Source organism: Taeniopygia guttata, chromosome 4 (genome assembly GCF_048771995.1).
Source record: "Taeniopygia guttata chromosome 4, bTaeGut7.mat, whole genome shotgun sequence".
In the NCBI taxonomy this organism is placed as follows: domain Eukaryota; kingdom Metazoa; phylum Chordata; class Aves; order Passeriformes; family Estrildidae; genus Taeniopygia; species Taeniopygia guttata.
The window spans coordinates 14,913,128-14,939,498 of NC_133028.1; the positions used below are offsets into that span (position 1 = coordinate 14,913,128).

The 26,371-nt window shown below is 36.7% G+C and overlaps 1 protein-coding gene across 2 annotated transcripts in view; it reads left to right on the forward strand.

The window, feature by feature from the left end:
- Positions 1 to 8,369: 8,369 nt before the first annotated feature.
- CC2D2A (coiled-coil and C2 domain containing 2A) overlaps positions 8,370 to 26,371 on the forward strand; it is a 53,231-nt gene continuing 35,229 nt past the window's right edge. For both annotated transcript variants that reach the window (XM_012573594.5, XM_030270767.4), the window contains exons 1-11: positions 8,370 to 8,558; positions 12,599 to 12,687; positions 13,169 to 13,270; positions 15,121 to 15,222; positions 16,049 to 16,225; positions 16,393 to 16,543; positions 17,749 to 17,885; positions 19,140 to 19,271; positions 20,995 to 21,204; positions 23,305 to 23,405; positions 26,165 to 26,305. In XM_012573594.5, the coding sequence (XP_012429048.5) occupies positions 8,516 to 8,558; positions 12,599 to 12,687; positions 13,169 to 13,270; positions 15,121 to 15,222; positions 16,049 to 16,225; positions 16,393 to 16,543; positions 17,749 to 17,885; positions 19,140 to 19,271; positions 20,995 to 21,204; positions 23,305 to 23,405; positions 26,165 to 26,305 (1,385 nt within the window). In that variant the 5' untranslated portion in view covers positions 8,370 to 8,515. The remainder of the gene's footprint in view (positions 8,559 to 12,598; positions 12,688 to 13,168; positions 13,271 to 15,120; positions 15,223 to 16,048; positions 16,226 to 16,392; positions 16,544 to 17,748; positions 17,886 to 19,139; positions 19,272 to 20,994; positions 21,205 to 23,304; positions 23,406 to 26,164; positions 26,306 to 26,371) is intronic.

Below are 26,371 nucleotides of genomic sequence, written 5' to 3' on the forward strand. Positions count from 1 at the left end.
AGAAATGTATTGTAGTTATAATACATCTGGAAATTTTCAGACAAAACTAATTTTTCTTAATTAAACAGAGGAAATATACAGCTTTATAGTGAAATATTGCTGGTTGCAATCCTAACTATAGGCAAAGTGCTCCCATGTAAAAATCTGTAAAAATGAATCCAGTATAAAAGAGGTATTACAACCACACCCATGTTGAAAATGACACCATGGGAATAAGTAAACCAAGAGTTAACTTTTCTTAGCAATTTTAGATTTATGTTTGTACAATTATAGAAAAGTAAAGCTAATTTCCCAAAGTTTTCCCATTTGGATTCTATGTTTTTTTGAACAGTTTAATATTTTGGCATGAAGAGTTAAAAATAAGTCATCCTGTTAGATTATTTCTATAAATTTTGGCAAGAAGAATACTTCTACTACACATATGGATGACATATGTATATAAGTACCATGTGTCCCTGCCCTCATTAAAGGTCTCAAGACATTATCCTAAAGTAAATCATTGCTATTGCTAGTATATTATTTGAAAATATATCAATTTTGATGACATGATATTGCATTTGGGGCATTTATCAGTCTAAATTTGAATTTATATGGAAAATATCTTGGGCTGATGTTTTCCCACAATTCACATCAGAACACGGGGAAGTCTGGTTAGTTTCAAAACATTGCAGGAGTAAAGAAGCAAAATTTCTTCACGATCAAATTTGAAATTAATCAATGATTTCTACACAATATATTGGTCATTCTACACATGCCATAATGACATATAAAATTAGGCATCCAGATCAAACTAGTCATCTAGACTCTGCCTACAGTCCACAGAGGAAATAAGTGCCACCAGGAGAAACTGCCAGGGGGAAGCATGTTTTTACTGCAGTATCAACTCTTGGGCTTCCTGATCAAGGCTGCAAGAACTCTTACAAACCTCAAACGATCAGGAAACCATCAAACAATATTAAGAACATCACTATTCCTGAGATTCTTAACTAAAAGTATATTTATACATATATTTCCTTGGGATATGTGTATGTAAAGATAAATAACTAAAAATAAAGTTATTTGAAACAAAACAGCTCTCCACAGTCTTCTACTCTCAGAATTTCTTTATACTTGGTGGAGTGTCATTAAGGAAGAAGTTAGTCACATGTTCTACTGCTGAATATTTTTAACCTAGATAATTAATTAAACATTTATCTACATTTTCAAATTTTTATGAGTATGTCACACAGAATAAATGTTTTCACTTTTTTGACTACTGCTATTCATGGTCATATGGTTAGGCTGTTATACAATTTCTTTGGGAGCAATAGGTCCTCAATGTTTTAGAGTGCTGAGACAATATAGAGGAAATAATTACTAATGGACATCAGTGCTGAGATCATTATCTACATTCCTCAAATCTTTTGAAATTTACCTAATACCATTTAGGTATTATTATGATAAGCAAAAATATAACAACTGGAAGCAACTTATTTAATTTCTGACCAAGAATGTTACATCAGTTGTTACCTTCCATAGCTCACCCACTAAGTTCTGTTCATATTCATACACCAAGATATTTACTGAATAAATTAGTTTTCACTGGTTTATTTATAGATTTATTTATCTACTGACAGGTAATTCATATTCAGAATAATTATACTAATTAAACTAAGCAGTTTGGTCAGTAGGAACTTCAGTTGTATGTGGAAACGGGGCCTGCTTTGGATATGTCATTCAGTAGCTGCTGAGTCCCATCCAAGAAATAATACATGAAAGTAAAAAGGAAAAAATAGAGTTGAGAAAGCAATATACCACTATCTTTACCAATGAGTAATGCCTTCAAGAAGCAAACTAGTCCTTTCAGCATAAACTATCTAGACTTCTGCTCAGAGAGCATTTAGAGGTCATATACATTTTTCTGTAACTCCTTAGGTCAACAACTGAGATTGTGTCAGCATTTCTGAATTTCAGAGGCATAATTCTTTCTCATATCCACAGGAAGAAATTTCAAAATACTGTCACGAAATCCTTGGTCACTGATACCTGGTTTTGTCCTAGCTGCATACATCAGATCAATTTATGAGAGTTACTACCTAAGGGAAAAGAAAAATTAATTAGACATATTATACATGTATCTTTTAACAGCAAATATTCACAAAGAGAAAGGTGTCTTGGATTATTTGACTCATATGCCTCAATTTTGAGTATAATTTTGGCAGCTACCGGCTGGACAAGGTGTAAGGAGATTTTTCCTCCATGCAGATTGTTCTTGCAGCAGCAAATATTAGTGTAAAATTTCTCTTACCTGACTTTAATTTCTAAAAGTTCAAAATCACTGTGTGGGTTAAACTAGTTGTTTGCTCTCCTGTTACCAGTGCAAAGAAATAGGTGGGGTAAATCTCTGTTTTGATGACCCTATATTAGAGACTTGTATTAAGAAAGAAGGAATCAGGAGGTATCCGTGTCTTCACATCACCTGCATCTAAGTTTCTAACTTAGGGTAGCCTTTAACTTGGAGATGGCAACAGTTAAATAAGATGTCTGCTCTTCAAGAACACTGCTAAGTGGAAAAAATGGCATAATATAATTTGGCAATTAGTATGGTTCAAAATTAGAAAGATGTGGATTGATGAGAACAGAGAAGTATCCTGATAATGATGGAAGTGTCCTCTTGGCAGATCTTCCATAAAATATTGCTCAGGTTCCTCCTGGGACAACTTCAACGGAAGTAACCTGGCTGGTCTCCAGAAAATTTTGCAATATATTAAGATGATCTAGCCATTGTCTCATGCCTCCAAATTCAATACACATGAGTATATAAAAAATATTGAAATTTTTAAGGATACTTAAGGGAATCCTGGAGTAATTCTACTTGCACCAAAGTAAAAAATATTAAGTTTCTTTTCAGCTTTACAGAACATGTCCTAAATCCTAAATCAAATAAAAAATATAAGGCAGAATTTGTAAAATCATCTCTGTGGTAGGATAACCTTGTTTATGACATCTTAACAAAGGAACAAAAATACTGAATTCTTGAAAAATACAAATGAATCATGGTTCTCAGTGGGGTCTTAAGTGAATATTTTGCAAGAAGTAGGTGAGGCTTTTAGAAATGAGCGAAATGCATGAAGGAAATGTACCAGCAGTGATTCTTTTTTCACTACTTTCAATACAGTGTTATCTCTAGGCTCAGAAGAAAGTTTAAAGGACTTAAAACTTTTGAAATTATCAACAATCTCTTTCATCATCTGAAAACTTTCCTACCACTAATGTTGATTTCCTTTCCATATACTACCTGCCTTCATGCACATTTTGTCAGACATTCTGATGTGTGAACACAGACATCTAAACTGCATGTGACAAATTTCAAAAATGCTATTTGAGATTTCTGTCATGTTGGAGTAAGGTGTCACCAGTTTAAAAAATAATTAAAGAGAGCAGAGTTTGTTCTTTCTTGTTTATAACCTCCTTGAAACTGGGATCACTGTAGGGTTGCACATAATACTTAAATTCTTATTCTAAGAACACCGCAACATGTACTCTTATACTGTAAATGTTCTATGCGGCTGCTAACATTTGATGTTTTCCTTGTGTTGACTTTACAAATTTTGACTTTGATTCTAGGCAGCCAACAAGTTGTATATGGCAAAGCAAACCTTACATTATCCTCAAAGCCTGAGAAATAATTCCATTGCTCATTGTCGCCTGTTGAGTTTTAAAATGTTTTAACTCTGAACTAGGGGCCTATGATGCCACTGCCCACTCTGGGGCATCCTGCAAGAGGGACACTACAAGCTGCCATCTACCCTGCCTGTTCTAAAAGCCAGCCTTGAGCATCATTGACAAACCAGCAATTAAGGGCCAATGTGACAGCATCACACCCAGCAAAGCAGAGCAGCTCACACCACCTAATGTGCAGCACTAAGTCTGCTGCCCAGTGTGATCAATGGCATTTGGCTGGCCATTTTTTATAAAGCTGACCAAGATAAATGACCTGTTCTCCACTCCAGGAAACACACGTGGTTCAGATTGTGTATGTCTCCTGTGAACAGTCATTGTACTGACATACGTTTTTAAGCAGCTTTCCATCCTGTTAAGCAAAGGCCTGACTACTCCTTTAGGGTCTCATAGTAATGTTCCTTACATAAAAGCAGTTCATATTTGTCCATAATTTAAACTGTTTGTACAACTGTTTCTGATTGTTGGGACACAGACCTAACTAGCAAAACAAGATCTTGAACCTGACTTCTCGCCAAAATGTTGTATGAATTTTCACGCACTGGATCATTTCCACAGTCCCACATGCAATGATTCTTAGCAGATAATAGAGATGTGTGCTGTGCATATTACCCTGAGAAACCTGTCCCCCTATTACATAGCTTTCCCTTTCCTGAAAATTTTTGTCATATCAGATATTTCTAGCTATGACAGTTCCTCTTTCTAAAAGTAAAAATGCATACTCCTAATCTCTTTTAACTACTATGCTTACTTCTTCCCATGGTTTCCTTCTTAGTATAGGATTCAGAAAAGAGCAGCAATTTATCCATTCCTTTTCATGTGATTCCAACTACTAAAACTTTGCAGTAATAGACCCTCAGATGTTATAGGGACTTTTTATATACAGACAATTATAAATAGGTCTAGTAATTCCATTTAGTATTCTCAATTTTGTTTACTCTGATCATACTAGAGATATTAATACACATGGTAACATAAAAAATTATTTTGTTAATAATTCAGTGCAGCAAAAATACTCCCTTCCAGACTCGACGGGAAAGTTATAAATCCCTTTGTAGCTACAAAAATTAGGGATGGTATATAAGACACTCCACATTTCTACAAACCATCTCAGTGCTGACATTTCTGCCATTCCTAGTATCAACATAAGCTTGTTTTGAGCATTTAACAAGCAGATAAACTATCTCTCCTCTGTTTCTCTAACAAGGCCTCAAGAGTGTGATTCCCTTTATGCAGGCTCTAGAACAATCATCATAGACTTCATATCCTTTCTTTTTCTGCTACAGAAATATTAAAGTATATTGATATCTCTAAGAAGTTACGATTCGTCTTCTTACTCTGAGCATTTACTAACACACTTTTAAATCCTGGGGGAGCAAAAAGCCTGTTAGCCAATAACAGCTTCTGAGAGACGATATCTTTTTTAACTCTGCTATTTAACTCTGCTATGTTTCCTGTAATTTTCCCCCCCAGTGACAAGCTAAGAAGTTTGCTAAGGCTGAAGCTGATTCGTAAAGGTTCCCTGTAAAGAATAATACAGTCTCGCTTCCTTGATGCATCTCCAGTAGTTATTCAAACTACTTTAATGCATTGGAACAGAGAGCACTAGGAAAACAACTGGCTACTAACCATCAATTTCAAGAATTTATTCTTACATGAAGTTTCCAGGGATTTTTTCAGAGTGAAATTAAGGGTTTCTAAACTAACAAAAAAAAAAAAAAAAAACAAAACAAAACAAAAAAAAAAAAAACCTAACAAAAAAACCCCCAAAAAAAAAAACTAACAAAAAACACATTTACTTGCAGGAATGTTGTCATATAGTCTGATTTAGAGGTTTAAAACCTCTCTTTAGTCAACAGAGTGAACCAGTCTCTTCCAGAAATGATTGGTATTTAGGAATCACTTCTCTGGTTCATACAAGTCCCAAGAAGGTCTGTGCGGCTCTTGCACTTACATTAGAAGCAGTACACAGGTATTAAGTCAGATAATTTAACAAAGTAAGATACTTAAAGTTAGGATGAGTGACTATTTTATTGTATTTCAGCCTGAAATAACCATCCTTGACCCTGTAAAAACATACTGTTGATATTTGCTTTTTAAAAATCACTGCAGTAACTGATAAGGTCTGTTGGAGCTGCATCCTCTCCATATTTTATTTATGATTTCCCTTTTACTGTAGATGAAATTGTTTACAAAAAGAAGTTTGCCGGAAGTGTTTTTGTGGTTTAAGCAGGAAATCTGACTCTTTCTCTTCAAAAGCACAGCTGGGGTGCTGCTTTTAGGAGGAATGTCGTGTTTGGTTCTTGAGCTGCTGTACAAGAAAAGCCAGGTAGGAAGCAAACATTTTCCTTAAGCCCTGTTTCAGTGTCAATGCATTTAGTGTACTTTCATGTAAGAGACTTAAAAATGAGATTTAAGTAACACAAAATCCGCAAAATTATTTTCTAGGTACTTTTGATGCAACATTTTTTTTAAGGAGCAGTGTGAGAAACTTCTCTGTGTTTCTGTTGTTAGTTTTCAGCACTTGGAAACCACCTCTGAGCTAGTGGAGAACTTTACAGTTCTTGCATCCAGTTGTTTATTACATTTTAAAGTGTCTGTTATGGTACTTAACTTCAAGAAATTCCATCAAATTGTTAAAGAAAGCTGCCATAAAGCACTTCTTCAATGCTGTCAGTGTTCTACATTTACACGTGTCTTTAGGAAAGACTTTAAATTTGATAAATAAAGCTTGATATGAGAAAGAGATTTATGTGCCAAGTGATTAAAAGACTGCTGCTCCTTGCAGTGCTGTACTTTTTGTGCTGTGAAGAGGGTTTTTCATGAACCTTGCCAGCAGCAAGGAAATGTGACCATTCTTGGGTACATAACCCTTAGCCTGGTGAGAGATACTGAGGGAAGTGATGCTGAGGCAAATGCACAGGTGGTATGGGAGGGAGTTACATTTGTCTAGGAAAGCCACTTGCTTGGGGTGGGTTCAGCTCCCTGGGTTAGTCGAGACATACTAAGAAATCTGATAATACTTGAGGCCAGTAGTTGCTAAAGCTAAGCCTCAGGCAGGAGATAACTTCTCCTTTTTCATTTGGTACCTCCTAAGAGATAAGGAGGGATATGAAACTCACTCTGCATCTTCTAGGCTGGGCTGGAAGCACATTTTGAAGCAAGTATGCATAAGCCTGTACATGCCCAGTACAAAGAAGTGACAAGGAAACCACAGGTGATCTGTGTCAGCTTCAGTTAGCCCTCTTGCCAAAGAAGATTTAGCCAGGTGCACAAAAGACCCCATGTTTTACTCCCACAAGTTGTTTCATGGGGATTTTAAAATCCAGAATAAACGATGTTGTTGTGATTTACTTAATCTGTGAGCACAGTACATTGGCCCTTGGGTTTTGCAGCTACACTGGCACAAGCTTTGTGCCAGGAACAAGTTACAGCCATGGCTGGTTTTCCATCTGGGAAAGGCAAAGTAGGACAGGAACCTGCACTAACAGCAGCAACAAATTAAGTTATGTAGAAATAAAGGTAAAACTTCCCCAATGCTTGTAAACAAATACAGGCACTTTCTAGTGCAAACAAAACTGAAGTAATTTGGTGGCTAGAAGAGATTTCAGCCCAACGCTGAAAGCAGGGAGAAAAGGGACTGAACACATCTCTATGATCTGAATATTGCAGTGGGCTTTATGGATCAAAGATGGGTTGTTTATGTAAAAAAAAAAAAACAAAACAAGAGTGTTCATACAGTAGGTACTCGCCCACATTATTCACTATTATATGGAATAATTAAATAGATACATATATTTTTTTATCATTCCTGTGTGAAAAAAAAAATAAAGTTTTTTTAACAGACAAAGCCTGTATGTTAAATAGTGTAATTTAAGTGTTTGGGGGAAAAATGTCAGATGGAATGTCTCTTATAGATATTGAAGCATTATCTGTCATGAGTTATTCCTGTGCTGCTTGTGACAGGCAGGTATCAGCCACTGCCCAGGCAAACTGCAGTGAAGAATCCCGATGATAGTCATGGAGGTTAATGTCCAGTTCATAAAGACAAACATGTTTTATGATCATTTTTCACTGAGAATAATAGGAATCCTTTATATATATAGCTGTGAGAAGTGAAATAAGCAACCCAACACTCTTTTAAGCTCTTCTCACCTGTCAGCACCATTCTAATTCTTTCAGATCTGCATGATTAATTTATGTGCAAATACATTGCAAAATATAAGTACGGCTGCTGGAAGTAGGTACCCTTAATGTGTTTTGGATTTGTGGCTTTTTTTTTTTTTAATTCTATTTCGTATTGATCCACACTTAGTTGATTAAATTATCGTCAAATTATTGGTTAAATCTATTTAGCCTTGCGTAGGTTGCAAAACCAGAAAGTTATTCTGTCTTCTCACCTGCAGAGCAGCTTTGGAGGTAATCATGTTTAAGCCGTAAAATGCCAGGCGGGGAAAAGAAAGCCCAAACCCCTATGGTATGAGGAGATTAACTGTAAAGATAAGGCAGATGTCTATAACTGCATCTATAAAATATATCGGTGTGCAGCCGGGGGTCCGTCCCTCAGTCTGTCTGTCTGTCTGTCCCCGGCCGGGCCCCGCGCACGCGCAGTCCCGCGCACGCGCGCTCGCTGTGCCCCGATGCCCGCCGGGTCCCGCTGCCCGGGCCGGGTCCCGCTGCCCGGGCCGGGTCCCGGTGACGCCGCCATCGCCTTTCCCTCCCCGCCGCAGCCGGCGGAGGCTGCGGGTCCCGCCGGGCCGCGGGCAGTGAGGCATACTACGAGCGCAGCAGCACCATGTCGGCAGCACGGCGCAGCGACGCCTCCGAGGCGGTGCGCGGTGAGTGACTGCCGGCGGCGGGGCGCGGCTCCGCCGGGCTCTGGCTGCCCGCCCGCCGGTGTCCAGCCGCGGGCCGCTCGTCCCGGCGCCGTTCCTTGGGCCGCGGCTCTGCCCGGGGCTCCCCGCGGCCGGCAGCGCTGCTGCGGGAGCAGCGCGGGGCTCTCCCTGCCCGCTCCTGGCCGGGCCTCCTCAGCCCTGCTCGCATCCCCGGGGTGCGTGTGGGTCTGTGTTTGCCGCCAGCGGGTCAGCTCTTGGGCTGACGGGCTTGGGGATTGGGGCGGACGGGCAACGCTGCACTCCAACGACGTGCTCCTGTCGCGTTTCAATATGCTTAGATTGCGAAAAGCCCTTACGTTTTTCAGATATATTTATGTAGACGTGCGGTATTTATGTTATTGGACGTGAACTGGCCAGTCAGCCTTGTCTCCATCCCTGGGAAGGTGATAGAGCAGCTCATTCCAGAGGTCATCACCAAGCATGTAGGGGAAAAGGTCACCTGGAGTAGTCAGCATGGCTGTGCCATGGGAAAATCAATCTGATAGCTGCCTGTCAATGCATGGCAGGATGGCTCAGTGAGGGGAGAGCAGTGGTGTTGTCTGGCTTGACTTCACAGGGGCTGTGCACTGTCTCCCATGATATCCATGCAGTCAAGCTCAGGAAACGTGGGTTAGGTAAATGGGCAGTGAGGTGGATCAAGAGCTGACTGAATGGCAGGGCTCAGAGGGTCGTGATCAGCAGAGTAGGAGGCCTCTGGTCTGTGGCATTCCCTGGGAATCAATAATGAGTCCAGTCTTCTGTTTTGTTTACTCAATTTATTTATCAATGACCTGAACAATGGGGTAGAATGTACCCTCAGCAAGTTTTCTGGTGGTACAAACTGGGGGAGTGGCTGCTACACCTGAGGGCTTATTTTCCTAGAATAAACAGAATAGTTCAGCAGTACTCGTCATAAGAAAACTAGTTGCTAGTTTCCATATGTGATAAATGTTTTGTTTAGCTCTGTTACTTCTGCTTCCAAAATACCTGTAATTTTGCAAACTTTGTATGATCAAGTGAAAACTACAGCATGTGGTATTCTGGATAGACCGTAGCATTGGTTTACTTAGTTGCAGTATAATTTATCCATTTATTTGGTTGGGTTTTTTAAATTGCATCTCACATTTTGAGAAAGACTACACCTTGAGCTGAAGCCTTTACATATCTATTCAAAACTTATCTCAATTCCTGCTACGTCTCCAGGATTCAGTTTGACAGATTCATAAATAATTTAAATTTCCGTGTCCTATATGTTAAAGTTTTGAATATGCTGACAACTGCTGTTAGCTATTATATTGCCCAATTATCAAGTAAGAGTAGATTTGAGTTTCTCACTCATTTGTTAGAGTGATGATCTGTGTATGAATTTCTGATTATCATTTTCTTGCCAAGTGATAGCTAACCATTAAAAAAAAAATAATTCCCCCAGCAGTTTTCCAGGTGCCATTGAGAAGTTCTGTGTTGTCTGTTTGCTCCACTATTTGGTTTTTCTTTTATTTTAGTGCCTGTGATAATACATCACCTCTCTTCTGAGGCCTTTTTAGTTTGTCATAGTTGTCACCATATTATGTTAAATCTCTGGTGTTAAAAGTATACACACCCTCATACTGCTTTTTTCAGGAAAAGAGAAATATATTTTAAAACAAGTGGGAAGTAGATAATTTTTCTGGAATCATCAATTTGTCACATCCCTCAAATAGGTGGTTTATCTTCTTCTTGCATGGAGTGATTATCATTCTTGGCCCACTATGGCAAGCTTTTCTTGAAACATGTCCGTCAGCTACTTCTTTACTTAATATTCATCATAATCTCTGTACTAGTCTTTCAAGCATTCAGTTAGTCTCAACTATTTTTTAATGCAATCTGTTTGCAGAAATTCAGTATTTTACTCTAATCCAAATATATGTGCGCTTAGTGCCTTTATATCTTTTTTAAATGGAACAACATGGCTTTATGTCAGTCCACAGGTCAGACTAGTAAATAAGAGTTTCAAAAGAATTGCTTTAAATAAAAAGCCTGTGTCTGGGAGTTACAGCCTTGTGAAGCCAGCACAACTGCAGTATTGCTGTAAATTTTTCTTCATTGCTGGATTTGTGTCTTACTATGCATTAATGCAGTTGTTGTATGCATGAAAAATACAGCAGTTTTTTTAGGATCTGTGCTGGAAGTTACCATTCCCTATTTTCATTCAGGTAACTGATGCTTGGTCACAGCACTAACATCTGTCTTGTACCTGGTTTCTGTATGCTTTGAGATCTCTCAGAAGGTCTGAGCCAGTGTCCGTGCAGAGAGCTTTGAAGCCACACTGCAATCCAATGGCTTTGGCCCCCTCTGAGTGCAGATGAAATCAAAGGAAAACACTGGGTGACATTTTCAGGTTCTCAGGTTTAATTTTAGTTTGACTATCCAACAGACTTGTTAGATCTGCCTGACATAAAATACAAAGCCACTGTAGGAGCCAAAACATGGTGTGGATTTTTTTTCATACAGCCTTCTAATGGTGATCCTGCAAAGTAATGTGTTCATGGATATCAGTTTTACTTTCTTTACTTCAGAGATATATTTTGAAGTTGAGCACAACTTGGTTGGTTGTAGAGCCTGTTCACATAAGCAGAGCAAAAGTCTATGTCCAGAAAAATAAAGTAACAAAACCATTTTTTAATGTGGTTAAAATTCTTCAATGACAGTATCTCACAATATTTGATGCAACAACCAAAGCCTTAAAATGGTTTTCATTATGTATAGAAAAGGTAATTACCCTGTTGTTGATAAAGAATTCTGCACACAGAGCATAAGTTCTAATGTTCTATGAGATGCTTGAAGTAGCGGCAGATTTTTTCTGCCCTAATTTTACAAGTTTACACTGTTCACCTAGCTTGTCTGGAAATGTTTACAGACAATTGTAAAGGATTTAAAATCATCTAATCTGTTGCTTTCTAGTTTTCATTTATCAGAATGTAATTGAAATGACACATTTGCTGCAATGAAATTGAATATGTTTTTGCATGCTAACCAAACAGAATAAAATGGTAGAAAAAATTCACAAGAGGAAAATCTAAAGGTAACTCTAGACTAGGTTCTTCCTTTAAATATTTTTTTCTAAGTCTTGATGCCTGGGTTTGGTGGGGTTATTTGGTTGGTTGAGTTTCTTTGAGGATTGGGGTTTATCTGTTTGTTTGGTTTTGTTTTTTAACTTAAAGGCTTGCACTGGTGAAGGTTCCATGACTGTTTAAGAGACTCAGTTCCAGTGCTAGAATAAAAAGTTAAATTTTTTCCCAGTGTGTACCCACCTTTCATACTGCAATTGAAGTTCATCATTTGCATCTCCAACATACAGAGCCTTTTCTGTTGTGTGCTGCAATCTTTTTGAGCCTGAAGTTTTATAAATTTTCTTGATTCCAAAAACTTTACAAAGGCCATCTTTGAGAAGATGTGACTTTCTGAGAATTCTTGCTTGTGTGCAGATAAACACTATTGCACCATTCAAATGATTAATAAATCTTTTAAAGGTGTTAGATTGAGGCAGATGCTGAAAAGTCCTGCAAAATAGGGAGGGGGTTAGCACTTTGCACCTTGTTCATTCTTTTGAAAGTTTCCAAATGCAATGAATGTTTATTTTCCACAAATACAGGCAGTAAATTGTATCAGTTGGAAATACTAGAATTCTCCCAAATGTCTTGATGATTCCTGAGTAGAGTCAATAGTGGTGAAGTTTATCCTAATGTATTTTTCTTTTCTAAATGTTGGTGGGCTAAAAGTGTGCTTAAACATTTCTTACAGTGGTTCATAGTATATCATGAAAGGTAGATCTGTTGTAGTTTAAAGGCATATAAGTTATAATTTGTGAGGACTGGATTCCAAAAACATGTTTCATTCATTCATATTTTGTCATACAAGTTCTTTCAGTTGGAACATGGGACTCTGGTGTAAATGGTTTTATTTTCCATACATTTCTTTCAGAAAATACTCTATTTAAACACATTACCATTTTAAATCTGTTTTAGAGTTGCCACCTGTTCCTTCTACATCAAGGACAAGCTTTGCAGAGCTTTCTGTTAGGCAGCGAATGAGAGAGAAACTAAAAGCAGCAAGGGTAAGAATCCTTCAGAAGTCCTGTTTGATTGACCTCAGTCTTATAAGGAACACCCACTTCATTTTACTTGCATTGTGCTATGTGGATTTGAGTTGGGATATCTGCTTTTTTATTTCTGAAGCTGAAAGAGTACTCAGTTCATCGCTACAGCTACATTCTGTATTGCTATTTTCTTTTCTAAAGTTTATATTCCATTTGTTGATAGTAACATAAAAGGTAGCATTGTTTTGTAATTCAGATACAATCATTACAAGTTCTTTCTGTGTTTTTTGTCAAAAAAATTCTTACACTATTTTAAAAGCAATGGTTTCCTTTGTACGTTTGTTGTACAATTTAATAAGGTGTATTAATATATGGATCTGGCAAACCACTTAAGCTGATTTTATAATTCAAGGATTCTGTCCCTAACACAAAGTACATTGTAGCTTTGATCTATTTCTGTTTCTATTACAGCTAAACATTTTTTTGTTTGTTTGCTTAGACAAAAGCTGAAATCACCTTATCACAAGAAGACCCCAGTCCACAGCCAAGGCACTTAAAAGGCATCAGAGAAAGAAAACCTGGAGTCAGACTGGATAAAACGGTAAAAATGTGCATTCTTGTCTTGCTGTCATAAGAAAGTGAATGTGAAACATGAAAAGAATCAGAGTCTGCACACTCTTGAAGATCAATTTCATTTAACAGAATTATGCTGTTGTTTGAATTAGTAACCAGAAAGGAACCATTCTGATTATTTATTTTATTGTATATATTTAACAGTAATAGATTGCTTACATTGTGGTATGAACATCATGTGAAACTTCTGTCATTGAGCAGTTCATGACTTCTGTTGCTTAAGATGCCTTGAAGTATTTAAAATTTACTATAAGAGGAGCTTTATATAAGTAAAGCTCCCACTGTAAAAGAGCTTCATATACATTTGAACAGTGCAGTTGCTAAATGTTGGATATTAGCTTTGTCATTGTATTTTATTGTATTTCCTTGTTACCATTTTATATTGAGGGTTTTTTGTATAAGCATGTCCTTTGTTTGAAAATGAATTTTGTATAAAAAAAAAACAACAAAGGCTTTGCCTGTACAGAACTGGCACTCATATTCTTCAGAATTCACAAAAAGATTGCATGTCTGTAGAAATTGTGTTCCAAAGAATGTGTTATTCCCAGGAAATGACAGCATAGAGCAGTAACGCCTTTATATGGAATTCCAAACAATATGATTTAGCCTGGCTAAATCACTTGTCTAGGGGAGAATTGCTATTTCAGTACATTGGGGGAAGATTCTTGTCAATGTTATCTTATAATAAGTAATTATTACAGCTTTCAGTTAAGTAGTACTGTTTTAATATATTTGTATTAGGAAAATGCAGAAGTGATATCCTTGTTAGAGTTGTTTATTAATTTTAGTGAAGTATATGTGAAACTTTCTGTCTACGTGTTGGTTTTGTTTCGTGTACTTATTTATGCGCAAGGAATTGTTTTGTTGTTAAACAAGTGGCCATCAGATTGACAGAATCTGAGATTTTCTTTTTGATATTATTATTTTGAAATATAGGTCTAATAGAGGTAAACTTAAGAATTGTCTTCCTTTAATCTAACAATTCAGGCCACAAAGAGGAACAGATAGAATGGAAGAACAGATAGAATGGTAGATGTGTTTTTGTTGGTTAAGCCTGATGAAAATCATTTTGAAACGCTTAAATGAACTTGCTGAAGCAACCTCAGAACCAGTGACCTTTACAGTGATCTTAGTGTAGGGACAGATAAGCCTTCAGAGGACTGGGAGTGGATAAACATGATACCTCTTCTCTTGAAAAGGCTGGGGTGTGTCACCCATGGAGTTAGAGAGTAGCCTAGCAATAATTGTTTGAGAGAATAAGGTAAATAATTAAGTGTGTATTTCAACACCCAAGCGATGAACACCACCTTTTTCAAACAATACCAAAGAGGGTTTTCCTGATTGCAGCAGGGGTTGTCTGAGAAGTGCCCTGATTGCCTTACCTGGGCCTCGGTCCCTGCCAGCAGCTCCCCTGGCACTGCTGTCCTGCTGGGGCTGGCTGCTCGGGCGGGGGCTTGCCTTTGGTGCCTCCTTGCTTTCCCTCTGGACATCAGCTTGTGATTGCTTGTGTTCAGGAGTGCAGAAACAGTGATCCCATCACCAATGAAGACAGCTACTGTCATTTATGAAATGAACCATTTCTTCATACTCCGCAGTCTCTTTCTTGACCTGAATGAATTAACTAATAGAACTAATAGTTAGATGTACCCTTGTAAAATAAATATACAATCTGTTTGTTACCACAGTGGTGATGTTTTCTTTTGTTTGTTTGTTTGTTTTTCTGTAAAAATGCAATATCTAGTAACTGTAGTTAGTTGATTGTATTTTTTTATGAGTCACTAAATGCATGCTAAAACTTATGTATATGTTTTTATGCAGTCTGATAATGATAAATTCAGGGAGATGTCAGCGGGTGAATCACACTTACCATCAAAAGTAAAGTTTCGTGATTCTGTAAAAAAGCTTAAACAAAAGTCAACAGTAAGTACCAATTCCTCAATTTAAATAATGAACATTAATTTAATTTAACCTGTATATAGTTTCATAATTCTGTTTGAATAAGGAGACAGAATTCAGTCTTAAGCAGTGGAGAAGGTTTTATTTAATTTAAAAATTCACAAGCAGTGTATGCCAACAATTGAAGTATATAAGAGAAACCTTCATCAAATATAAGAATGGCTTTGGGTCATTTGATTAAAAAAACCCAAAAAACTTCAGTAAATCTATCTGGACACTCCTGGAGTTTGCAGGAAAAATATGTCTTCGCTTTGAATCCTTTTTATTGAATGCCATCAGTTGGTAGTTAAAGCATTTTGCAGACTAGTTTATTGATATTTATTAACCACAAAGTACTAATGTTAATTCTTTTCTTAGAGGATTCATCCTAAAGATAAAGGGTCCTGGATCCTTCAGAGGCAAAAGGCCATTAGAAATTTTTCTTCATATCATTTACCTGTGTATCTGCAGTATGTCCAGAGCTTAAACTTTGGTGTTCTGATTCACAAATGGTTTATATTTAAAATAATAAGAATGTTAGAATTAGATGAGGTAACTTCTTAAACAAAACTTTGCAAGAAATATTCAATGAAATACATAGAAATAGAGAAAGTTTCATGAATCATTTACAAATTCCAGTTAGCTTTAGCATTTGAGTGAGTTCTGTTTGAGATAAAATAACAATTATCTTGTAACCAATATTTATACCTGCTGCTGTTTCATATTATTAATGGGAAGATATATTCAATTTATTTTGCCCTAATTTTCTTAAAAATATCATAGTAGTGTATCTTTGTCTTCTTTTTTTTAGTTCCAGAATGATTTTCCTTCTGAGGAAGAAGCATATAATTTCTTTACTTTCAATTTTGATGCTGTACCAGAGAAAATGAAAGCTGGAGCCAGGAAAAAGAATGGATTAAATGAAGAAGAAGAGGTAGAAGAGGAATGTGTCGAAACTCACGAAGATGAACAAGAGGAGGATGAAATGGTGAGAACTATAGAATAAATGTTAATATTTTTTATTCAGACTTTGGTTAATTTATTAGTTTATATAAAACAGCATCTTTGCTTTCCTTAAAAGTTCTCAAAGTGTACTTTCTCAAGAAATTTTCTTAAGAAACAGACAAACTAACAGATGTTTGCACTTACCTGTAGGGTGACGACGTACATCTAGTGAAAGATGATGATTTATTCATAGGGCAGACAGACGAAGACCTTGTAGTAGTGAAACCTGTTGTCTGTGAGAGCTACACTGAGCAACTGAAAAGGGAAAAAGAATTTCTCTTCATTCCCAGCATGTTAGCAGGTATGAAGATTGTGCTTGTCCGTTTAGTTTCTGGATTTTTGCATAGTGTGGCACCCTCTGATCTGCTGAGTAAACCTTGTATTGACTATCTCTGCCAGCAGAGAGAAATGTTTAATTGCAGCTCTCTGACACTGCTCATCCTCTCGAGTCTGAGAAAGTCTGGCCGGTGGATTAGCTGGGAACATGCACACCTCAGCAGCCTGCTGCACTGGCAAGTGTACTCAGGGCACCTCCTTTGCTTGGGGGTAAATTCCTCACTGCTGCCTGTAGGAAGTGCAAGGTGCTAGCCCCTCTTCTGCTGTTATTTAATGTAAGCAGCATTGAGCATATCTCTGACCTTTTTGCTTTATTCACACAGAGCTTCAAAGTCCTAAAAAATTGCTTTATATGATCACTTGATATTTGATATTTGAATTGGAAGAAATAGAAACAAGTCTCCCAATATATACTGAAATGGTACCAGTACAGCTTGCAGTGCAATGTTATAATACTTGACATTGTGTGCCTCTATTTTTTCATGCCTTGTAATTTAGTTCTGACTACTTCCTGTGTGATCCACTGTGTTCTGATTTAGGGGAAAACTTTTGTTGTAACCCTCAGTACAACCCTTTCCTGTTTCAGGATTGCTTCTTGAAAAATACTGAATCCATACACACAGTGAAACAGCCTTGCAGGCAGGTCTTCAAAATGAATTTCACATGCTGTTATTTGGCTAACGTAACTCTTGTATGCATGTTTTTTATTTTGTATGAGACTAGCTTAAGCAAACTATTTATTAACTGAAAGCCTGATTAGTCTGAAAGTTTCATTTTCCATTGGAAAGGATTAGAAATGCTTCGCTAGTCAGCTGCTGCTCAAGGCTTTTTACACTGTTCTGCAAGCAACCATTAACACTAAAGTTCACTAAGTAACTGAAGTATTTTTGGTAAGGAAATTTTTAGTTATTTGTTTTATTAGAATTTTTACTCATTGGTTTATTAGAACTAAAATTAGAAATTTTTAGTTATTGGTTTATTTATTATGATAGATCTGTCTTGACTAAGATAAGGACCTGTTTTAATTCTGTATTTATTTCTTTTTTTCATATGTAGTAAAATAGTTCTGACAGCATACTTAATACACAGTACTGATCATTTTAATAATTAACAAACTAAAACTACAGTTACAAGATATTTTACCTGGTTTTCTTCTTGATGTCTCATTAGTGCCTGCTTCTGAGAAGATGCCTAGAAATATGCAGCCCAGGTACCTTGAGGATGAAGGTCTTTACACTGGAGAAAGGCCTGTTGTATCACAATCTAATCAAAATATTTTAGAAAACAGAATACTCAGACAGGACCAAGTAAGTCACTGCTGCCTTTTTAATTGTAACTTTTATCAGTATTTTATTTATCTTTATAAGTATCTTGTTTTTGTTAGAATTAAGTAAGTGGATGGTCATGCTAATATGGGGCTTTCATCTTCAAAATGTTTAGCAGCATCAGATGTTGGGAAATACATATTTTTGTAGGAGCCTATTTTTAGTCTGACCACACTGTCAGAACATCAGACTGGGTCTTACAAAACTGATCTCTTTTCTTGGCTCTGCTTGTAGCCTGCTGGGGAACAGATCACTGATCAGACTGTAAGGCTAATTAAATATTGGTGTAAATTATCAGAGAGGTTTTAGAATCCTTTCAGATTTTTAAGTATGTCTTGAAGACTTGTGAAAGACTTGGGAAAGTAGTTTGGATATATTTTGTCCTCCTATATTATCATATACACGGTAAGGTGTATATTCAGTATAGAGTTAAACTCCTGAGCAGTAGCTGCCCTTTATATTTGTTTGGTGAGTCTGTGTATTCCTCATGGGCTTTTGCTAATCAGATTGGGAACTTTTGGATCTGAAATTTTTGAATGGGCAATTTCAACCAAGTTAGTTTTCTGCCTGACTTCATGGTGTTACCACATCAACATTTGGCTCAATGGTAGGTATTAAAAATAATAATATAAATACAAGGTATATAAAACAGGTATGGAAGTAACAGGGTAGGGCAGCATCCTTGGACAGCTGCACTGATTTAAGCTGTATTTGAATCCAGGTAATGAGAACAGAGGAATGAATTAGGACAATGTTAAACATGCAAAGCCATGGCTGGCAATTGCTGTGTAAAATACTTACCTGGTCTGTTTTCATAGATGCGGTTTAAGTAGTTTGGGTTTTGGACCAGAAGATTTGAGAGGTGCTTTGATAAATCATTGTGCTGCCATTTAGCTCTTGCCTAAAACAAGACTTCTTTCCATTTTAGTGATTTAAAAAAAATAATATTTGTATAAGCGACATTGATTTTTTTCTTTCAAATCTATAACACTAAATGTTGAAGGAAAAATAAATCAGTATAATCAAAGTTTGAGCAACATCTTGGTCTTTTAAGTTCAAAACGTACCTCTGGTATATTTGAAGATTTTGTTTTGGTGTATTAGGAAAGTTTTGGTTATTTCAGTCACAAACAATCCATAGTTACCTTTTATTCTGTATTTTTTACAAGAATTATGATTTTGCAAGTAATTCCTTTATAAAGTAAGAAACAATATATAATTTCGTTTTCCTTTGTAGGGGAAAGAATGGTTTGGTGATGATGGCAAAATCTTAGCATTGCCTAATCCAATTAAACAGTCTTCTACTAGGCCTCCAATATTCTCACTTGAAGAAGGCATTGCACCAGAATTTGAAACAGTGTATAGAAAGGTAAGCATATTTCATATATGTGATTCCTGAGACCCTGTGTCCCAGTTCTTATGCACCAGAAACTCTGGTGACCTGAAGGGTTTTGTGCTAAGAGCCATGACTATTGCCTGGTTTTTGTGATTTCATATCTGTTCTTTAAATCAGTTCTACTTAATAAAGTTTGTATCTGTTTTTTCCTTTAAAAATGCATACAAAAGGATGAAGAGTTTAGGTAGTGTTGGTTGAAATAGTAAAGTGTCAGCCCATGACAAGCACCTTCAAGTCTGCGAGTCACTAAGATCATTGTGAGGCTCTCTTGGATATTCTCATGCCAGAGTAGTTCCTATATTAGTGTGTATATAGAGTTTGCTCATGTAGACAGCGACTAATTTTGAGTTACGTAGCATCAATTCAGGTATTTTGGGGAGGTACTGGAGTTTTTTTCTTTGTTGTTTTTCATGTTTGTTTTGTTTTGTTTCATTTTGTTTGTGGTTGATTTTTTTTCCAATCACAGCGTACCTGCCCTGGCAAACAGCAGTTTCAATGTGCAATCAGTACAAATTAAAATAAGTTTAAAGTAAAACCATTCAGCAATCTTGAAGCAAGCTTTAATTGTTCTGCTTGTTAGAACTCTGTTACCCTTTGGAAAAGTTAACTTTTAAGACTTTTAAATGGAGTGCTCATTTGGGACACACAAGTGTTTCTGACTGTTGTTGATACAGATTTAAATGTGGCCCTTTAGTAGATGTTGTTGATCAATATGCAATGCACAGACTGCATTCAGTAGCACAGATCTGTGCAGGGTGCTTCTGTAGGCAGGAAAAATCTACTGTTTAGATCATGTAAAGATAGGCCAAGAGAGTTCATGTTTCAGGAGCACTGTATTGACATGAACAGTGACATAGAAATATCTTAAGTCACAGTGGTTAAGACCCTGAGCTTAAGGGTCCTTTATGGGCAGAAAAATAGTTAAATGCATAAGGAATTAAAGGTTGTTATTTTTATGACACATTGTATCTTTTGATAAGAAACTGAATGTGGGAGGATCAGGTGGACTCAAGTGTGTTTCATGGCCATTTATATCAGTTTTATAAAAGAGGACTGATATAAGTCCTATGCAACAGCTAAATTTCCTTCCAAATCCCTCTTTTTCCTGTTCTCAGGAAAACAAACACTACATAACAATCTTTTACAGCACCATGATACCTCTGGTGAATGTCTTTTGAAGGATCCTAATATGACAGCAGGAGTAGTCAGGCTGGAAGCAGTGTTAATTCTCTTCTGATTTCAGTAACTGGAGGATGTAAGCCATGGATGTCTTTTTGTTGCAGTGGATTGAAGCAGGCTTTTAAAGCTTTGTTGCTGAAAACTTGAATTTGCCTTTGTTGGTCTGATTTCCCTGATGTTTGAATGGGGAAGCAAGTAATATATTTCCTAATCTACACAATCTACAAGGAGAGCTCCTTATCTTCCTAATCTACAAGGAGAGCTGTTCTGTCAGGGCTGGACTCTATCCTAGAACTCAGTTCTAAGAGGAAAAAAAGCAGTATGAAACAAATGTGTCAAAAGAGAACTAGCAGGCTCTGCTTTTTCTAATCCAGTGTCATTCTCTTCATTGCCCAGCAAAACCTTCAGTATAGGAAGATGACTTCTTATTTCAGCCTCACATGGGCTGACAAAGAAAATCCTTGGAAGATAGTGTTGTCAGAATCTGTAAATCCATTTTATTCTTTTCTTCTTTTAGGCAATAAAAATGACATCTACCAATCAGTATTTTGTTGGACCTGGAGATTTTCAGGGGCTGTTTCAATTGGATATTGATATTTCTGGACTGATATTCACCCATCATCCCTGTTTTAGCCGTGAGCATGTGTTAGCAGCTAAACTGGCTCAGTTATATGATCAGTATTTAGCAAGAAGACAGAAGAATCTTACCAAACTTCTCACAGACAAGGTATTTCTGTTCTGTCTTCATACTTTGTTGAGACAATGACATGACAGTTTAAGGTAAAAGCTGAACTTGTCAGAAGTTAAAAACCTAAATATTTGACTGAGTTGCTATGTGTTCAGTGCAGAATTGCATTTTTAAGATTAAGAATTTCTTTGATCTTTGAATTTGAATTAACTCTGAAGTAAAAGGAATACAATAACATTTGCATAGTATTCCTTAGAGTATCCAAAATGTTTCCCATTGAGCGACAAATTTGACATTACAGGGATTGTGTACAGCAACTCTGACAGGGAGGCAGCAAAAGACATTATTCAATGACAGGGAGAAGGAAGTTAGTGAAGTTTAGTTTCAGTTATCAAATCAAAGTAAAAGGAAGTAGTTTAATTTCACCAGAATGAACAAAAATAGAACCCATTTCCAGGTATATATCTGTGACAGATGCTGTGTTTTAAATGCATACTACTATCACATTTATTGTGTCACTTTGGTGACATGCAAAACCCAAGGCTAGATGTAGACTCCTCTGTTTCTGGCTCTGTTGCTGGCTTGCTGGGTGAGCTTGACCCGGCTGTTCATCCCCTGTGTACCACCACTCTATCTGTGCATTGGCAGTAATGGCAGTGGTTTTCTCTGGTGTAAGTGTGTACGTGAACATTAGGCATTGTCAACACAATTCTGATGTCATCAGGGCACACAAGAACACTTGTCTGTCAAAAATTACTTGGATTATTAAATACCTATACATTCAGATTTTCATAAAGTAAAGGTCAATATTTTATACATTAAAGAACTATTATAAGGGAAAAATAATCATTGTATACAAGCTCATTTTTATATTAGTGTAATGAGGGTCAGTAGGTAGGGTACAGACATTTCTGAATTTTTATATATAACCTAATAAGCATTAGGTTATACTTTTAATGATGGACACACATTTCACGTGGTATCTCAAAATAATGCATTGGTATATTTTGTTGTGTTAGTACTTTCAAAGGATTTGCCTTAGTGATGTCTGAAACAGAACATTTGGGTTATCCATGTCTTCATTACAGGAACCTATAGAGCCATAGAATCATTAAGATTGGAAAAGATCTCTAATACCATCAAGTTCAGCCATTTACCCAGTACTGCCACAACCATCACTAACCCCCAAGTGCCAGTCTTCACATCTTTTAAATACCTCCAGGGATGGTGGATGTCCCTGCACAGCTTGTTCCTGTGCTGAACAAAACTTTCAGTGAAGAAATTTTTTTGCCAAGATTCAATCTAACCTCCCTGGGACTTGAAGCCATTTCCTTTTGTCCTGTCACTTGTTACTTGACAGAAGAAACGAACATCTGTCTACAACCTCCTTTCAGGGATGGTTTAACCTGGAGATGCTCATGGGGGACCCTATTACTCTCTACAACTGCCTGAAAGGAGGCTGTAGCCAGGTGGGGGTCACTCTCTTATCCCAAGCTACCAGAGACAAGTCAAGAGGATTGACTGGCCTGAAGCTGTGTCAGGGAAGGTTAAATTGTACATCAGGAAGAATTTCTTCACTAAAGTGGTGATTAGATACTGGAATGCACTGGCCAGGGAAGAAGTGGAGTCACCATCCCTGGAAGTGTTCAGGAAGTGACTGGACATGGCACTTAGTGCTGTGGTTTAGTTTATATCTGGGAGGTCTTTTTCAACCTTAATGATTCTGTGGTTCTATTCTATGATTCTGGATTTTCTAATCCATTAAGTATTACCTTTACTAGTCCTTCCTACTCACAAGAAAGGCTTTCATAAAAGTTGGGGATTTTTTCTGCCTTGAGGTCTTTTTCCACTTACACCTTTGATTCCTGAGCTTTCCGAATGCTTCTTAGATCAGTACTCCCCTTGATTGGATCTGTTGCAGTGATCAAAGTTAGTAAATCTCCCTCCTGTATCCAGGGATCCTAATTAAAATGTCATGCTGAAGAATCACCTCACAGACATGAAAAAATCCTGTAAATGCAGAATTGGGATAATTCAGGGTTTTCTGTCATTAATAATTAGCTCTTTCCTTTCAAAGTGCAGTACACTGGATACCTTGTTAAGCCATCTGTTAATTACTTTTTTGTTTGTTCGTTCAAGCTGCATGCTTTGAGGAGTGCTGTGCAATGTAGTAGAGAAGGTGGTGGTGATGGTGTTCCTGTGGCTCAACAAAGCATACCTGAATACAAAATGGAGATCAGGTGGGTATGAATTCATTAAATTGTTGGTTTTTAAAACTGTATTCCTTTTTTCCTTTATGTGTTGGTATAGAATATGATTCATATCAGACTTTTATTAAATTCTGCTATAAGTAACTCTAGAAGAATTTTGAGGTAAGTCTTACTGGTAAGTTGCATAAAACATTATGAAGAAAATACAGTTTAGGCTGAAGTTTTCATTTAAAAGTGGTCTAATTTGATTATGTTTATCAATTTCTTAGTAGCTATTTACTGGTATGTTTTGTATAATTAAATTTAATTAAAATAAAGTTTCATAGACTTCAGCTGCATGCACAAAGTTTTTACAATGCAATAAGGTAATTTTTTGAACATACAAAACCCCCAGTTTTTTCCATCCTCTTCCTCATTACACAAATGTTCTTGATTTCCTTCCCATTCTAAGGTATTTTGGCCACGTTTTTGCCAATGGGTTAATACAAATAAAGTGGTAGAATTTTATTTTACAAGATTACAGTTATTGTTCTTGGAGAAAAGCTGTGTAGTAAAAATATACTACAGTTTTTGGCTCGGTATTGACAGTTAGTGTTATTTTTGGCAGATGGACAGTGATGAACTGTAAGTGTTAGCAGTATGATAAAAAAGAAGTTGTTTTGGATATCCATGCTGAACAGCCTTTTAACTAGTAGATAACAAAAGTCTGAAAGTTTTTCACAATCTAAGAGTAGGCAGTAAAGTATTCATTTAAATAAACAGAACTATAAGGTGATGTAATGGGTCACATGATAACACAATATGGAGATGAAAAATTTTTTTAATAACAATTCTACTTTCAGCCTTGAAATTCATACCTGCTAAACTTATGCGTCCGAATGCCCCTCTTAACATAAAGTAGTTTATAATTTAATATTTTATACTGAAGGAGAAGAATTCCTTCAGTTGAAAATGGGATAGCTTTTATCAGTATCTTATTAACATATCTGCTAGGGGACAAGGAGCAGGAGGTGAGCAGTTACCACACTGTACCTCAGAGACAGGAGTTCTCACTAGGGAAAGCATGAGAATGGTGATGGGAAGATTCACTGTAGGACTGAGATTCTTGGGTTTTGGCAGCAACCCTGAGGCTTGCTTGATGGTGAACTCCAGTTAGAAAGAATAATTCTGTGTATCTCATGTGTTTTTCTATATCTTGAGTGCTTTAGTTTGGTTTCATGCTGTTATGAATCTGGAGAAACTCAGCTGAAATCAGTGAGATCAGTGTTGCTTAAGTAACATGAGATGAGTTTGGCCAGTATTATTCTAGAGCATTTCATATCTGTAATTCATTTTGGCTACAGTTCTGGTATTAGAAGCTGTTACACAATGAAGGTCAGATGGGCTCAGGAATTTTTGCTGTCATGGTATTCAGTACTAACTTGAGCCATTTATGTTGGTAAAATTATCTGACCTGCCTTGTCTCTCTTTTAATGTTGCATTTCCCTGATGTCCAATGTAGAGCACTCATGAGAAATGACAGATATGTAGCATGGAAAATAATCTAATTGTTTCCTCCACCCCGCAATAACATAACAGATGTATACGCTTTGCTTTCTGAAATTAAAACTGTATTTTTCCATTGGCTTGAGGAAGAAATGTCATCTGAATACAGAAAACTTTTGCAGATTAGGAATTCAGCCCTACTATCACTTCCTGAAGTAGGAAGGCAGCATATGCTGTAGATTGTATAATTCAGGTTCTTGTGGGTAATGTATTGTAGGAGTGTTGATTCTCTACTGAAAGGTTCTGCTTCCAAATCCCATACATTAAGATATGTGTGATTACTGATCTATATGCTCCCATGCCTTTGTTTCATCTTCTAGTGTCTTCTGGTAGACAAAAAAAAAAAGTTGCTACATGGATAAGTAATAAGCAAATTGCTAGCTAATGAAGTGGAGAAGTTACTCATGTTGCTTTCTGAAGTCTGCATCTCTTCTTTGTTCATTGTTTCCCTAAATTGGCTTATGCTATTAAATGATATATGATGTCTTTCTTCTCTCAGTTCTCACTCTGTCTTTGTTTTCCACATTCTCTGAATATTACAAGTAATAATGTGTTAGTTTACATTGGGTTTTTTTTTAATCACAGGCTTGATTTTATACCAGGATCATAGTGAAAACAGCCTGTGCTTGTACTGTATGGACATTTACATTGGAAGTGTGTGATGGTCATTAAAACTGCTAATGAATAACTCTTTTACAAACAAGTTAGAGTGTTGAAATGTGAAATATCAATTCTAAGACACAAAAAAGGCAGTGTTAATTTTGTTTGTATTAAGAATCTTGTACATCTGTCAAAGAACTTATTACATTACTTCATCTCTTCAGGTCCTTCTTACTGGAGCTAGAGGCATATGAAGTTTAAAACATCTTTTGTAATGTACACATGTAATGAGCATTACTTCATAGCAGCAGTGTAAGTTTCCTGGGCTGTTGTTTATGTGAATTTACTTTAAAATGTTTTTTAATTATGTACAGCTGTAATAAGCATTTCCGAAGACTGTGAGATCTCTAAAGAGCAGACTTAATTGAAGTCAAATTGTTCCAAATGAAAGAGACTGGAATATAGGAGGAAATCAAATCCTGCAATCTTCAGGTCTGGGTTTTATGTTCCTTGGATTTAATCCACTGCAGCCATCAGTCAACCTGAAACCCCCATCACTTGGCTTTTGGTATCCCAGGTTTTCAATCTGTTCCATTGAGTGAGACAATTCTGATTGATCTTGTGCTATGTATGTGTGTTTCTAGACAAACGAGAAGACTTCGTGATGCTGAACAAGAAAAAGACAGAACGTTGCTTAAGACCATTATCAAAGTTTGGAAACAAATTAAATCCCTCCGTGACTTTCAGAAGTTTACTAACACACCCATGAAACTTTATTTGAGGAAGTATGTCTTGATAACACTTTTTGTACTTTATTTGATAGCAGTGGAGTTATCGTAAGATTAGTAAAT